Source organism: Stylophora pistillata, chromosome 9, assembly GCF_964205215.1.
Source record: "Stylophora pistillata chromosome 9, jaStyPist1.2, whole genome shotgun sequence".
NCBI lineage: Eukaryota > Metazoa > Cnidaria > Anthozoa > Scleractinia > Pocilloporidae > Stylophora > Stylophora pistillata.
The window spans coordinates 20792701-20805200 of NC_142527.1; the positions used below are offsets into that span (position 1 = coordinate 20792701).

At 40.0% G+C, this 12500-nt stretch overlaps 2 protein-coding genes and 1 long non-coding RNA gene across 3 annotated transcripts in view; 1 reads left to right on the forward strand and 2 right to left on the reverse strand.

Moving 5' to 3' along the window:
- LOC148723755 (uncharacterized) overlaps window positions 1–832 on the forward strand; it is a 1359-nt gene extending 527 nt beyond the window's left edge. Inside the window, exon 2 of the long non-coding RNA XR_015991784.1 lies at window positions 1–832. This exon is cut by the window's left edge and continues 30 nt beyond it. This is a non-coding gene — a long non-coding RNA (uncharacterized LOC148723755).
- Window positions 299–2472, reverse strand: LOC148723756 (uncharacterized). The gene is made up of 2 exons (XM_088733509.1): window positions 834–2472; window positions 299–434 (listed from the first exon to the last, which is right to left on the reverse strand). The coding sequence occupies exons 1-2, from the start codon at window positions 1057–1059 to the stop codon at window positions 310–312; spliced, it is 351 nt and encodes a 116-aa protein (XP_088589635.1). The 5' UTR covers window positions 1060–2472; the 3' UTR covers window positions 299–309.
- A 7776-nt stretch (window positions 2473–10248) lies between these two features.
- Window positions 10249–12500, reverse strand: part of LOC111341907 (uncharacterized) — a 25854-nt gene continuing 23602 nt past the window's right edge. Inside the window, exons 27-29 of the mRNA XM_088733500.1 lie at window positions 12423–12481; window positions 12139–12293; window positions 10249–10895 (exon numbers count right to left, since the gene is read on the reverse strand). Coding sequence (XP_088589626.1) covers window positions 10486–10895; window positions 12139–12293; window positions 12423–12481 — 624 coding nt within the window. The 3' untranslated portion in view covers window positions 10249–10485. The remainder of the gene's footprint in view (window positions 10896–12138; window positions 12294–12422; window positions 12482–12500) is intronic.

Genomic DNA, 12500 nt, shown 5'->3' on the forward strand with positions numbered 1-12500 from the left:
AAGAACATGGAAAATGCTGATCAATCCCTCAAGATATTGCATAGTGGAGTTCAGAATTAGGGCATACAGTGTATTGTTAAACAATATAGCTTCTATTGTGCCTTATTGTCACTATACAAAGAAATGTATACTATTTTGGAGGGAAGTGCTGATGGAGTATTGTAATGCTGATTTTATGAACGACGGTGAGCACAGTAGGGCACTCCATCAGGATTTGGCCACCGTTTCCGAAGATCTTCCACAACACAGACTGGCATGACCTTTCAAACATCCCAATGCTTCCTTCCTGGCTATGTTAATAAGATCGCGCTATAAACCGTGGCGGTTTAGAATTGTATAAAAACATCTATTGTCGATCTCTTGACTTATGAGCTCGTGCTGCAGTTCGACACATGTTGCCGCTGCATTTTCCGTGGCTTCCTTGTCTTCGGAAACTGTCAAAGAAAGCAAACTTAGAATGATGCATGAGAACATAACCTGTTTTGAACTGGTAAAGCGCTGTAAGGACATCGTTCGAGAACGTTGCAAATGGCGGATAAAAATATGTTTCGGCAAACTATAAAGCCCATAAGATTTTGTAGCTAGCAGAGAAGGGCATACAATTTAGATCAAAAAGTATGACCCAAAATATGGCCTTGAAATATTTATCCGTTTTGCGAGTTCCCGATCATTGGAAACAGCACATTGAATATTTATGTATCACGGTCTGACAGTATTATACAATACCCCCTCGGATCGGACTTGACATTACATTGGCATATACACTGCGAATAGTGGAATAATATCAGTTTGTAATCTTGTTGTAAATATGATTCGTTGAAGAGCCAACTTACCTGGCGCTGATTTTTTCTTTCGTGGTTTCTCTACTCGATCGATCTCCCCGTTCACGGTAAGCCAACCGTTCAGCTCCTCGATTAAACTTCCGTCTAAAAAAATTCTAATCTGTGAAGTACTACTTGGTGTTAGATAAAGATACTTCAATTCTAGGGCAAGTAAAGACAGGAAAGGCACAGCAATTCTCGTATACCTTACCTTTCGAGTGTTCAAATCGGCCGCCATTTTAAATTTGACCCGCGCACGTCAACGGTGAGTGACAAATGAGCCTAGGTCTTCCCAGGGAAGACTTCCTTATATAGCGCGCCTTCGTGTTTAATTAAAATAACTGATTTCTTTATTTAAAAAATAGACCTGCTGTTTATTTTCTGGGTGAGATCTTGACAACTATATGAAATATGACTGACGTAATGGAGTTTCTGAGCTAAAACAAGGTTAAAGGTCTCCTACAATGTGGAAAAAACAGGAAGAGGTGCTTTAAATTCCTTCAGGTCGCTGACGCGATTTTCGTAATGCCATAGACCACTGTCATAAATGGCTGCCGGATTAATATTCTTTTGTTTTAATTTAAAGTAGCCCTTCTGGCCTCGCTTGAGATAATGTATTCTTTTAAATTTTGTCCTGGAGAACGAGGCCAAAAGGGCTAATTTAAATTTAAACAAAAGAATATTAATCCGGCAGCCATTTATGAAAGTGGTCTATAGGGTAACGGATCAAGAAATTTCCAGTCCTTAGCCCTTGACGCTTCTACGTTTACTACATAAAATCATTTTTGCCACTGTCGTACACAGACCTCGAAAAACGAGTATACAGTGTGTACTTACCAGATCTGTAAAATTTCTCCTTTATTAATTGTAAACTGCCAGCGGCAGTCTGGAAAAGTCCCCCGCACAGTGTTGTAAAGCGCATTAGAGCATTTACATTGAAATGCGCTATGGAAATCGATCTATATTATTATTATTATTGTTGTTATTGGTTTGTACGCATTGTACAACATTCGCCAACGGCAAATGTTGGCTCTTGCCGCTCTAAACCGACGACGATGGATGCAGAGAAGGAGAAATCGCCGACTCAAATTTTGGGAAAAAATCTGCGAGGCAAAGGGTGAAAACGAGCCATCCTCATACTGAGAATAATCAGGTGAAAATTTGTAAATTGGTATGAGATGAAATTCGCCATAGGGACCAGATAAAACGTTTGTCGAGAAAACCTGTGACTAAAATATTGAACCGATAGCTAGCTGTGCACACTTGTTGTCTTTGCAGAATTGCGAAAATCCAAATTTTTGCTAGTATTTCAGATTTGATGGACGTTGCGACAGAAGAAAAACAAAAATTGTTATTTTAAGGCGATAAGACGAGACATGGCCTGCCTCGAGGCAGGACATCGGCTTGTTTGAGCTTTAAGTCCTTCGGACATATGTCTGGTTGCGACAAAGGGGTCGCACTTGTCACAAGCACGCGATGACAGATTTTATGTCCAATGTAAACACCAAAAGCGTAATTGCAACTCCTGCCTAAGGTGGGTTGGAATACTCAGAATACCCGGAATTCCCGGAATGACCGAAAAATAATAATTAAAAAAAGTAAAAGGAAATCAATAAATGAATAAGAATATTGATCATTGAAATTTAACGATAAAATGACAACTTAATTAAATAATTTAATACGAAATTTTTCTCTGATGGCCCCCTCCCCCCCCCCCCCAAAAAAAAAAACACTTACCGGCACTGTTCATGGAGATGCGCGTATTAGAATTAAAAAAAAGTCTGCTTCAGGCCAGTAGTCCATACAGCTTAAGGCCTGTAGTTTGGTATTTGCGAAAAATTTGAAAATTTTGTAACAACGAATTTTCTGTTTTTGTAATAGCGTTCGCATTTGAGACGTGCGAATTAGGTGGGTAACCACAAATGTCAATGGATCGAAAAAGATACCGAGATTTCGTGACAGTGCGATTTCTTTTATGTCGTTTCTGGTCAAGGACTGATCGCAAAGCAAAAGCCCCCGCGAAATGTCTTAATCGTCCTTCTTTGCTGTTTGCTTGCCATGCTAAACCTGATTGTGGCTAGTCAACAATTACTTTTGGTTTTGTTGGGAAGGATTCGGCTTTTACGGATCAGGGAGACTTTAACTCAGTTGCTCAACAAACGTCGACGCCGCCGTCGACCTGTAGAATCCTGGTTTGAAATCATAACTTCCCTGAGGCCTTTTTCCTTTGACATTTGAGAATGGGGAGAGAGTAATTCGACAACTTACTGACGCAACGAAATATGATGACCAGGTGGTAGGTTGGAAAATTTGGAATGCCCGAATTCAGAACCGGAACCGGAATACTTGGAATACCCGGAAATCCCGGAATGACCGAGAAATAATAAATTTAAAAAAAATAAAAGTAAATTGATAAATGAATAAGAATATTGATGATTGAAAATTAATGGTAAGTTCACAACTTAATAAGATAATCTAATACGAAATTTTTGTCAAAGGGTCCCAAAAAAAAAAGACACTTACCGGCACTATTCATGAAGATGCACGTATTAGAATTAAAAAAAGTCTGCATTAGGCCAGTAGCCCATACAGTCTAAGCGACGAAATATTTCTACTCTCCCTTCCCCCTGGATGGGATGCTAGTCCATCACATGGTTACTCCCTGTTTTAAATTCACCTCTACCCATTTACACACCTGTAGGTTGTCTAGGGCGCCATGACCGTTAGGCCGCTACGCTTTTCCAGCCGGAACCATTGCAGAAGATTAAAGAAATGCAATATTTCCAATTAGTTTAATAGTTCAATTGTAAAAAGCTCTGAAGTATTACAAATTAATACTCTATCTTAAATAATTATAAACCACACATTGGGAGCTATCAAAGCAGCTACCATCAAGACCAGCTGTCTGCAGATAAAATTGAGAGATCGTCAGTTACTCGATACCTTTTCGCGTTTATTATATATACCTTGAATATATACCTTGGAATATAAACCTTGTGTAGAAGAATCCATCAGTACATCTGAAATACCGGCAAAAATTGGATTTTTGCAATTCTGCAAAGACAACACGCTATCGGTTTAATATTTTAGTCACCGGTTTTCTCTACAAACGCTTTAACTGGTCCCTATGGCGGATTTCAACCCTACCAATTTACAAATTTGCACTATTCGCCTGATCATGTTATTGCTATGGGGATGGTTTGTTTTCACCCTTTGGCTCGCAGATATTTTTCCAAGACTCGCAGCCTTCAACCTCGCAGCCGTCTTTTGACCGGGCTTTTAAATCATCGGCAGCTAATCCAGCCATCACCAGTCCCTTCAGCTGCCACAGGAGAAGCAAAAAAGTCCAACCAAAGAGAGAGATAGAGTTTAGACGACGAAAAAGCAGTATTGCCGCATTGGGCTGACAATATTGAAAAAGTAGAAAGCAACGATAGCCGAAAAGCCTGGGAGGAAAGCACCAAGGCGCTGAACGAAAGACAAGGCCTAAATAAAAAACCGTCGACCAGTGTCAGCGCAAAGTTAAGCATTTAAAGAACCGATTGAAAGAAAAGTAGGACTGGAATTCTGTCCTTGGCTGCCGTGATATCATCACTTGTAACAACTTGGAGCAAGCTGGCACACAGGCTGCAGAAAACAGTGGAAACTCGGAAAATAATCCAGAAACAAGTGCCGCTGAAACGCCGAACAGTTCCAGTCCAGCTGGTTGCACCATCTCTACAACTGTTGTTAGTTCAGTCCCAAGAAGACGCGAAAGAAAAAAAGTAAAGGGTCAAAAGTGGCCCGCTCGAGTGCATGACAGCGACAGCGAAGATGATACAATTGGGGAGGCCATAAAAAAGCTTGCCACTGGAGGGAAACAAATGGCTAGTATTATGGGGCGGATGAAAGATTCGCAAGCACAGCAAATCCAGCTCAACTTGTTGGCTGTTTTAATAAGTGTATGGAAAATAAGAAGAAAGAATGAACTGTCTGAAGTATGAATTGAACACACGAACTATTATTTTGTTACTGTTTAATGAGATTTAATGCGGAGATCTCTTGTCATTACGCATTAATACGATATATGATCATGATTATTTTAAAGTACAGTGAGTTTTATTTTAAAATATCAGAGACAAACTTAAGCTAGATTCCATGAAACGATTCAAAATAAACTGATTATAGCGATTTGTATGAATGATTGGGCACATCTTAGTATGATAGAACATTTTAGCATGATGGAATATTGGACTTTCGTATTATCAAACATTAGAAATCACGATACAATTGATGATCGAGTTTAAAAAATTAGACAATGTACAAGCACACTTGACTTTTTATTTTTGTAAATGGAATAAAAAATAAAATGTTTTTGAGCTATCTATACGTTGCCGCAAACAAAGTCCTTTAGTGCACCCCTTATTTCATCAGCATCTCTATCAACTACATTATTGTTTCCATCATCGTTGTCGGGTGGCCATAGTCATCTTCATCATCCCAGTCATTATTAGCTTCTATACAAAAATTATGAAGAACAATGCATGCAATGGTAGTCTTCATTGCAAAATTCAGGGAGCTGTCTAAGCGTTTCTGTAGCACTCTCCAACGTCCCTTTAAAATCCAAAGGCACGTTCTACAACAACTCTTGCTCTGCTAAGCTCTTTATTGAACGTTTTTTCATAGGGATCTTGTGTTCCCTCTGGAAATGGTTTTATGAGCCAAGGTGTTAGCGGATAAGCGCTATCTCCAACTAGGTATGGACGTATATCATTCCCATCAATATCTAACCGTGGAGCCTGCAGATGTTGTTTCTCTGTTCAGCCTCTTTATAAATGTTACTGTTTCTCAAAACCCTTGAATCATGCGCACTTCCAGGGAATCCTGCAAATGCGTCAATGAATCTTCCAGTGCCATCTACAACTCCTTGAACAATCATATCATGCTGCTGGTAACGACTAAAATAGTCGACTGCATCTTCTCTGGGCGCGATGATTGGGATATTTGTCCCATCTATAGCACCAGCAACGTTTGGCAACTCAGATCTGGTTCTCTCAAAAGTTGCAGTACACTCAGTCATCTCCGCAATCGTCGTAGGAAACTTGATGTAATGATTTCACTGACCGTATAAAGCGTTCACGACATGTGGACTTTCCGACGTTAAAAACAGGGGCAATGGAAACATACGAATTCCCATGTGCTAATCTGTATAAACCTATTGCCAAAATATTTTCCGCTGGAATACAGTTTCGCATCCATGTATCTTGTCTTGGACATGTGGACTTCCGATGTTCAAAAGCTGATTAAAAGTTGTCCTTCGAACTCGGAGCTGTTGCCTAAGGAAGTCATCAGGAATCCGGTGATCATTATAATGGATCTCGAACCATGACTGTCGTGGCCGAGGTAAAAACCAACATCTAAGTCGGCGATTTATTCTTCTCTGCATCCGTCGACGTCGGTTTAAAGCGGCAAGAGCCAACATTTGCCGTTGGCGAATGTTGTACAATGCGGACAAACCAATAAGGTTTTGTATATTGAACAGACTGAAGGTTCGACTGCAGCATGTGAAATGCGACTCTGTTATAATACATGAACAATTTGAAGTGTAGAATCTTCAGCTCGTCTATATTTGTGTAGGGTATGAGAAAATTTAGAACACAGACGCCACTACGAAAGAAAGTATCCACAGCTCCAAAACCTAGGGGATAAAGGTCTATATCACTATGACCGCATTAACACGCGCTTTACGAACTGCGAAGGCTATGAATTTCTTTGGAGGCCGGAAATCATCTAGTTTGTTCTCAGGAAAGGTACGTTTTTCATTGGGGGGGGGGGGGTGGGCCGGGGCTTCGGAGGGGAGGGTCATTAGTAAATACTTTACAAATTGGGGAGGGTCAAGCCTGTTTGATACGCAGCCGAGGGAGGGTCACTTTTTTTTTGGTAAGGAAAACACTACTCCATGTCGGTTAGTTGACTTTTAGTTATTTGTTACCAAACACGCGAAGTGTATAGAAACCTAAAACTTATATATACAAGCAAAGCTACCAGTCTAAATCAATCTACATCATTTTAAACAGATGTAGAAATATTATGTCAAAAAGCTATCTTGTCCCACCTAACGTAATTGTCCATCTCGACCCGTGCCCACTTTCGTCTATATTTTGACGTCGGTAATGTTTCCGCGCGGGGCTCTGGTATAAAATTAGTGTCCGGTGACGATTCATTACTTGAGCTACTCGGGCTTGAACCGACAACTCGATCTATTACATCACTTTGCGAGTCAGTTTCCACCTCGGAAAGTGACGAGGTCACTTGTTGCTGTACATTTCTGAGTGGGGATTTCCGAGGTTGTTGACGCCCCATTAAATTGTACAGCAAGCTACCAATGTGCGCCTTTATCATTGCGACTTTCTCAGCTTTCTTCCCGTTGAAGGTGATCTTGTGATGGGAAAAGTACAAGGATAGTTCGTCCACCCTCAAGGACGACAGCTTATCGGAGTTGTACAGTCCAACCCAGTCAATGTCATTGTACTTCCGGTTCAGCCGTTCCATTCACTCCAGTTTCAGTCTCCTCTTTCTTCTTCTCCTTGCGCATTTTTATCTGGGCAAGGTGCTCAACATACTCTGCTACAAGCTTTTCGGGGACAATGTATTTATCTGAAAATCTTCTAATAGCCTCACTGTCCCCACTGACTAGTTCACTTTCCTCAAACAATCGCTTAATCTGAGCTCGAGGCTGGAAGTCATCCGGCTCACAGCCATCGGTGGGGGTTGCACTCTAAGAGAGATAATGGAAGTTTGGTAGCTTGCCATAGTCGGGATATGGTCGTCGAGTTGGAAGCGGAGCGCTGGTAGTCTCATGCTTCCCGCAAAATTTACATAGTTTGCCACTTCTCTCTTTACACGACATTCGCCTATACTCCATACAAAGCTCACCTTTCTTACAATGGAGGCTCTCCAACTGTTCTTGCTTGGAAATATACCCATGCCCCGGAACCAAACTCTTTTAATTGTTGGAGACTCCAAGATACTCTTTCGAGTACTCACGGTTGTAGACAAATTGATGTTCTGGTCGGTCGACCGAAAATGATGAAATATACCCCCGTGGCGCTAGGGAGTCGTCAATTCGAACACACACTTCTTCAGCAACAGCCCACGCTTTTTTTTCCACGACTTTACTGCTGTGCGCGTCTAGTTCTGACGTTGAAAGAGACTTAACTTCCTCTTCAGAAAGTCCATATAAAGTCTCGTCTATCTGCCATAGTCGGGATTTGGTCGTCGAGTTGGAAGTGGAGCGCTGGTAGTCTCATCCTTCTCGCAAAATTTTTACACGACATTTACACGACACTCTTTACACGACATTCGCCAATACTCCATATAAAGCTCACCTTTCTCTCAAAATGCTATTTGAGAACTCAGTATATTCGCCCTTTGGGTTCGGAAACTACCCCAGATCTTCATCTTTCCACTTCTCTGGACTTGTACTTTCACTTGTTCCCGCACCCGATGTGCTACCAACAGAGTCACAGGAGTAGCAGGCATCCATTTTAGAATAGCGAGTCGGCAAACAGCCACAATAGCCACAAGTTGCTCCATCTGACCTCATGAAATCCTCGCATTCTCCACAAGCGCATTTCCCTCTTTCTATTCCTCGCAAATCCTTGCCCATTTTTTAAGTTTTCACCGTGCAACGCCACGAAATTAACTGCTTTGTGCGCAGACACGGTTATGTGAGCAACACTTCCGGTTAGTTATTTTCACTTACGGTTATTTTTGTCTTGGAGGAGGTGGGGGGGAGGGTCAGATCCTTTTTGTTTAGGCATTTATGAAGGGTCATGCATTAATCCATTCTGGAAAGTGGGAGGGCCACGACGTTTTTGGCAAAAAATTTCTAAAATACTCCGGCCCACCCCCAATAAAAAACGTACTTTCCCTTACGTGAGCTACCTCTATTTAAAAGAATTCTTACGGAATGTAGATTTTTTAGAGTATGATGAAAATAGGCCAGAATATCCGTCAGATATACACACGCTTAAGTGTGTAAAACGCGTGACGGTAACCAAAATATAATTTTTTTATTGTCCAAATTTCAGTTAGGTCATTAATATTCCAAGTACATAGCATAAATAATATGACATTCCAGTGTTTGGACTTTTTAAAGTCATGCGCATTGGATTCTCCATTAAGTGTACTGGGCATGAGGCCAAGTAGATAGAAACGCTTACTTGAAAATATTCTGGATTAGCTAGACTTTAAGAACAACCGAACTTTTTGACTAACAAAAAGTCCGCAATCATCAAAGCAAATCAGAATTATAAAGGTGACTAATATATGTGCTATTTTGTATACAAATTCATAATTATTAACTTGAAAATTACCTTTCCTGAGGGCATTCCGCGTGAGCGCTGAGCAGACACTAACACATTTTGTGATTACACGTGAAATTCGATTTCGAGTGCATTGGATTTCTGGGCCATATTTACTTGGAAATAATCTCAGAAAAGACCTTGCCATGAAGAGCTTCATAATTTAATTTGGTTGGCTCGGTATTGTTTGAAGTAGGATGGAATGCAGCATTAGCACAACCGCGTTTAGAGTATACCTGGCCTGCGCGGCTGAGTGGTCAGCGTGTCGGACTCGCAATCCACTGCTTCCAGGTTCGAGTCCCGCCCTGACCACTATCTGGATTTGTTTCAAGGTAGCTCCGAGTTCAAATCCTCGGCCATGCTTTTAAATAGCCAACTGGTTTGCCTCCGGCCAGTTGAGATTCTTAATAATTAATGTTATGTTCAATTTGAATTACTTGTTTCAGTTGTTTGCTCGGCTCCCACTAGCACTTGTGTTATAAATACTGCCGAGTGAAATAAAGGCATCATTATACAAGGCTTTTATCATTATAAATGCGCTCTTCAAGCCTGTAAGTTTTAAGTAAGAGAACCTCCTCCCAAATAAAGTGATTGAACATTAATTTTTCTGGGTCTGGTGAAGTGAACTATAGTGTATAATCTGCTGGTTGGAAACAGATCATCGCTAAATTTGTTACGCAGAAACGACTCACAAACGCACCCGACGCAGGAGTAAGAATGTTTGCTGTCCAGGAGGAGAAGAACGGCAAAGACTTTATACTATAATTCGAACAGAATATCCTCTTTCTCAAAAGATCACAGAGCCTCATCTTTGGTTGATTAGTGCCATAAAATTGGCACAAAGAAAGTACACACACACACACACAAATGGAAAATAGTAAACTTAAGATAAAAAATCTCATCTTTTTATTCGCCAAAAAGCAATCTGTAAAAGGCGGGGTCTAATCTAAATACAAAAGTGTGTATGTAAAATGCAACAAAACACGTCTTCTAAGTAGTGATAGTCATAATAAATTGCAAACCTGTTTGTACTTATTTTCATTGCGGATTTTTACTTGTTTTTTTCTTTTAATTTTTACCCCTTACACCCAAGTTAGTCTTATCAGCAATGAGGCAGTAACCTTTACAACGAAGTATTTTAAAACAACTAAACCAATAATTCATCGAGCTACCTGAGAATCAATTACACAAGATAACGCTCCGTCTTTTTCTAACTAAAATAAAATGCAAGCAAATAATGAAAAATCCGATTTCTTTGACTTATCCGTTCGTTTCTTTAGGAGTGTGCCTACCTCCTATGTTTGGTAGAGGAGGAAATTTCATGCATATTCATCTGCGTCAGTCGAGAGGTTTAATTCGTCGTAAGAAACGGCTTTATTTAGGGTACCCAAATCCTCAGGAGGATTATTAGTTGAACTTGAGGCGTCCAGCTTCTTATATTGTACACCTTCATTGGAGATGCCCAGTGTCTCATGTCGGTTGCTTCCAATAAGGGAGACTGGTATTTCTTCATAGGGAGCATTGCCTTCGATTTCATCCCTCAAGGCGTAAGTAGCAAGATTTGAGAATGACACTTCTGTGGGCATGCCATCTGAACTACCACTATTGTTTATGTCATTGTGCCGCTTGCAGTAACGAACGAGAGCAATTGTAATGAGAGCAAGAAAAAATATTCCTCCAAATGAAATGCTAACTCCTATCATCAAGGAATTTTTGGACTCTGCAGTTTCTAAGTGTAATAAGAGAAAAAAAATCCAAAATCCCAGCGATGGAAGGGGAAAATCAATGAGAAAAGTCAAAGCAAAGTTCAACCAAAAATTTTAACTAGAATAGAAAGCTATTTTAACAAGACACGAGTTTTGTATCTTACTAGTAATTATATATATCAACATACATTGAGCGATTCCGGGGATCTTAGTTCATTTTAATTTGTTTTTTCTTTTGGCTTTATTTTTTTTTACTCAGAGTGATATTAACAACAACAACAAAATAAATCAAACAAAACAAAAGTGAATAATTTTTTTTCGAAGTACGGTAAAAACCCGCATACAAGAACATGTGAAAAAGGAGCATATATATAAGAACACATTCAGCCTGAAAATTGTTCTTATATATAAAAACTCTTCTTAAAAGAACAAACAGTGAAGATGTAGTCTGATCGTCCGGGTGAGTGTAGTCCTGAGAAGGACTGTTGTCGGTGGTAGTGACTGACGTTTCGACAACCTGTGCGGAAGTCATCATCAGAGTCAAGTGAATGATTGTTGTCAAAAGAATGTTCTTATTCCAGTTCGTGTAAAATGATCGGTTGGTTTTGCCGTGATGTTATTGGCTGTATAGCAAAACCAACCGATCATTGTACACGAACTGGAATAAGAACATTCTAGTGACCACAATCATTCACTTGACTCTGATGATGACTTCCGCACAGGTTGTCGAAACGTCAGTCACTACCACCGACAACAGTCCTTCTCAGGACTACACTCACCCGGACGATCAGACTACACCTTCACATGTTACCCCCGGGTTCAAGCCATTTACTGCAGAACAAACAGTGTCTGTAGCTTTACTGTGGTATTGCACTAAGATCTCTGTATAAATGCTAGTAATTTAACTTGCTCTGTATAGCAAATGTACAAGAACTGTATTTGGAATTAAAAGTCTTATAATTACAATTATAAGTTATGTGTTTTATCATAGTTAGTCAGTAGATCCCTTACATTTTTTTAGAAGTAAAAAATTAAGAACACTTGAGAACACTTTCAGGCTGATTTCACCTAAAATACCCGATATATAAGACCCCAATTAGCCCGAATCCCGAAAATGGGTGTTCTTGTATGCGGGTTTTTACTGTAATCAAAACTTTGAAAAAGAACATATTTGTAGGAAACTATTTATACACAAGGATATTAACGGGAAGGGCCTCAAGGCCTATGATTACGGATTGGTGAAAATCATATGACCTCTCTATTTACCTTCTTTGTCACTTTTGGCTTTTAGAGACTCAGGATAAACCCTCAAGGAGCCCATTCGGCCATCTTTTAATCCCTCTTTTAGCGGTGCTAAAGCGTCTTCTTGTTTTAGCTTCTGCTTAAATTTCAACCTGAATTTCACCACAACACTTCCTTGTCTGACCATAAACACAAAGAAAAGCTGTTAATTTACTATCTGATTGTGTTTATACCATAAAGCTCTGGTATTGAAGTGAAAGACATGTGGAATGGACATTTATCGTCGCCATTAGCTTAGTTTCAAATACCTGAATGATAGGACTTTAACGGCAAAAAAGTTATCATCTTTGGAATATTGCTCCTTAATCTGAATTAGAGGAATGAAA